At 56.2% G+C, this 3297-nt stretch overlaps 1 protein-coding gene across 3 annotated transcripts in view; it reads right to left on the bottom strand.

Annotated features, from left to right (window-relative positions):
* RAD54L2 (RAD54 like 2) overlaps window positions 1–3297 on the bottom strand; it is a 67492-nt gene that overhangs the window by 2726 nt on the left and 61469 nt on the right. For 2 of the 3 annotated variants that reach the window (XM_085072938.1, XM_085072939.1), the window contains one exon: window positions 160–3082. In XM_085072938.1, the coding sequence (XP_084929064.1) occupies window positions 2094–3082 (989 nt within the window). In that variant the 3' untranslated portion in view covers window positions 160–2093. Of the gene's footprint in view, window positions 1–159; window positions 3083–3297 lie in introns of those variants that run through there. The other variant, XM_085072940.1, reaches the window with a different exon arrangement.

Raw genomic sequence — 3297 nt, 5'->3', positions numbered from 1 at the left:
CTAGGATATGTTAAAGAAGAAAGCACTATTTTAATGTTTGTTTTTTAAAAAAAATAATTAAAATAATTTGCATAGCTAAACTGTTGATCTAAGGCTTCTATGAATGGTGTGGCAATGTTTGACAGACAATGTCCATTAAACAGAGAAAAGACACTAGGAAAGCCCCATAACATTTTTTATTATGTTTCCGTAACACACGCGTGCACACACACCCCTCTCTCTCTCAGCAAGGGAGGTCCCCATCTTCCAGCAGCCCTTTGGCGGAGGATGTCAGGACATCCTGCCCTTTCCTACATCTAGCTGGTCCCAGCAAACACCAGTGACTGCAGCTTCCATGGCCTAGGGGTCCCTTACAGGCTACCACCAGCTCCAGGGACATCCAACGCAGGCGAGCACAGCTCCTGCATGGTGACACCCAGACGTGACACGGAGGTTCCTGGATTTCAAGTGTCCATCCTAGTGCGTTCACACACGCAGTCACACGGTCCAAGTCCAGCTGCACCTGGGTATCCCAGCCTCTCCCTAGGAGCCCTGGCCCTGAGGAGCAGCCAGTGTGCTCGCTGGCAGGGCCAGGACCAGGACCAGGCTCTGTACTCGTGGGGCTGAGCAGGGGGGCACTCCCTGTATGAGGAAAGGCACTTCCCCAGCAAGAGCTGTTTTCCCAGCTCCACACACCTCACAGCCCTCCTCCATCTCACTGGGAACAAGCACAGGAGGCTTCCACACATGCTCCTCCACCTGCCCCATGACAAGAGGATTCCATCCTCCCTCTGGCTGCTCAGCAACCAGAGCAGCTCCTGCTCTGGCAGAACCCCTGATGGGATACATCCAACCGCTGCGCCCTGGGTCAGCTACAGGCCACCTCCACAGCTGGCCCTGCTCCTAGGCTGGGCTTTGGTCAACCAGCTGCTTCTCCCCACACAGACAACCCAACAAGCGACCACTGCATGATGGAGGCCAGCTTTTTATTTTTTTAACATGGAAATTAATTTAAAAGTAGAAAGAAACTCCCCCTGAAAATAAATATGCCTTCATGAAATAAATTAATGTAGAGATTCTGTGCAGGGGAAAGTCCCTCCAGTCACAGATTCAACAGCAACTGGCACTGGTCCAGTGTCCCCTCCCAACCTTCTTCACTGCCTGGTGCTATTCAGAAGCAGCAGTAAGCTCACCCACCCCTGGATCTGGTGGGCCATAGCAGGGTGAGACGTGGCCTTCACACAGGCTGGCAGGAGATGGGGAAGTCACCAGGATTCCCCTCTGATGGCCACCAATACATGTGGGATTGCTCCACTCATCTGGCCTGGCATGAGGTGGCATCAGACCCACAGGGCCAACCTACCTTGAATGGGACCCTCCAGAAGGGCCAAGGGGAGCCCCCCACCAGAGCCCTGGCACAGGAGCCTGCCTAGAGCCCTCACACTAGTCTCATATGAATTTGAAGAGGGTGACAAATTGTGGGGTATTTTCTTTTTTTTATCTTCTTTTTTTTTTTCTTTCTTCTTTTTTTGACATCAATCCCCTCCCTCCCTGCCCCAACATACACAATGTAGAAGCCTCCCCACTCCCTCCCCATAAAAAACACTTTGTCCCCAACCTCTGGTGGAGTCACCCCCTGGCCCACCCCTCTCGCAGTGAGAGAAGTTCACAGATAAGGCAGTTCATGTGAGAGGGAGCTCGGCCCTGCCAGCGGTCAAACCCGCGCCTCCAGGCCTGAGAAGGGCAGTGACTCACAACACCAAGCCTCCATGGCCAGACAAGACAGAGAACAGAGACAGACAGACAGACAGAGCGTGGGGGGAGGCACTCCTACAATTTGCATTGCTGCTTCCCTCCTCCCCTGGCTCTTGCTTCCCCAGCCCTCATAGGTCCACTCTATCCCTCTCCCATGTCCCAGCCCCTAATACAATTCTTACCCTTGACAGCTAAAAAACAACAAAACAAAACGAAAAGAACAAAACCACCCCCACGCCACACCCTTTGCATCCTTCTCCACCCACTGCCGTGGCCCAGAGGGGAAATCCTGACTCCCAAAAAGGTCCTGCAACTTTTGCCTCCTGGCGGAGCTGAGACCGAGCAGGAGCTGGGCCTTTTCATTTCCCTGTGATCTCTATGACATCGTCGTCTTTGTCCTCGTCATTAGAGCTGCATCCCACCTCTGGGACCTCCTGGGGTTCAAACTGAGGCACCTGGGACCGAAGGAGACCCCCAGCCGGGTAACCCGAGTGAGGGGACATGTAGCCAGGGTAGGCAGATGCCATGCTCCTGGGAAGGCTGCTAGGCAAGACAGGGGCTGGGAAAGGAGCAAACATCCTGGGCTCGGGTAGGAGTGACTGCGTGAAGGGAAGCGAGTAATTGGGCAGCACCCCTGCCAGAGAAGGGTTTAGCATGAATGAGGGGACGCTGGCGGTGGCTGAGGTAGCAGCAGAAGAGCTGGCGGTGCCGGCTGTCAGCAGAGGGTCAGTAGTCACAGGGAACACCAGATGAGGGTCTGGGAGTAAATTGGGCAGCTGGTAATAAGAGGAGCCAGTGCCCATGTACAAGGAGTTTCCTGGCTGGGAGGCAAATGGATGGGTTAGGTTGTGGTTTAAAGAGACAGGAGGCATGGTGAACCCACCAGAGACGGGGTACCCGTGTTCGTACGGCTGCACGGACGATGGCAACTGGCGCTTCTTCTGCTGCCTCCGGGATTGCTCCTCCGAAGCCGACGGCGACGTCGACTTGCGCTTGTTGCCCCGTAAGTCCAACACCGGGTGGGCGTCGCCGTGCTGGCTGGTGGCTGGCAGGGCCGAGGACATGGAGGGAGCCATGCAGTGAACCCCCACACGCTGCTCGGTTCCTCGGGCGGCGGCGCCGGGCGCGTTGTCCGTGCGGGCGGCGTGGCCCTGCGCCGCGTTGGTGCTGGGAGAGCTGTGGCGGGACTCGCGCGCGGCCGCCGCCTCCGCGTACTGCTGCAGCTCGCTGATGATCTCGGGGCTGTCGGGGGAGATGGGCCGAGTGAGCTCCTCTGCGCTGGGGAGCTGCGGGGATGAGGCACTGTGTCTGCCATTGCTCGTGGACTCCAGCGAAGAGCTCTGGGAGCCTGCAAACAAGGAGATGGGGCAGGTGAGAAAGACGACCTCGGAGAAAAACCTGCGGGCCAAGAGCCAGCAGTGGAAAGGAAGGTGGGAATATCTCAGGGAGATGGCGGGATCAGCTCTAAACACAGACACGATGGAATACACCAGGGAATACTGCTCCAGACACTCCAGTTGGAAAGCTCATGTGCAATCCCCACGCAGCACCCATAAGCCCCTA

This window comes from Lichenostomus cassidix, chromosome 12 (genome assembly GCF_008360975.1).
Source record: "Lichenostomus cassidix isolate B80296 chromosome 12, HeHo_3.0, whole genome shotgun sequence".
Lineage (NCBI taxonomy): Eukaryota > Metazoa > Chordata > Aves > Passeriformes > Meliphagidae > Lichenostomus > Lichenostomus cassidix.
Note: the sequence above shows the minus strand (reverse complement) of the source record. Positions and strands in the feature narration are given on the sequence as shown.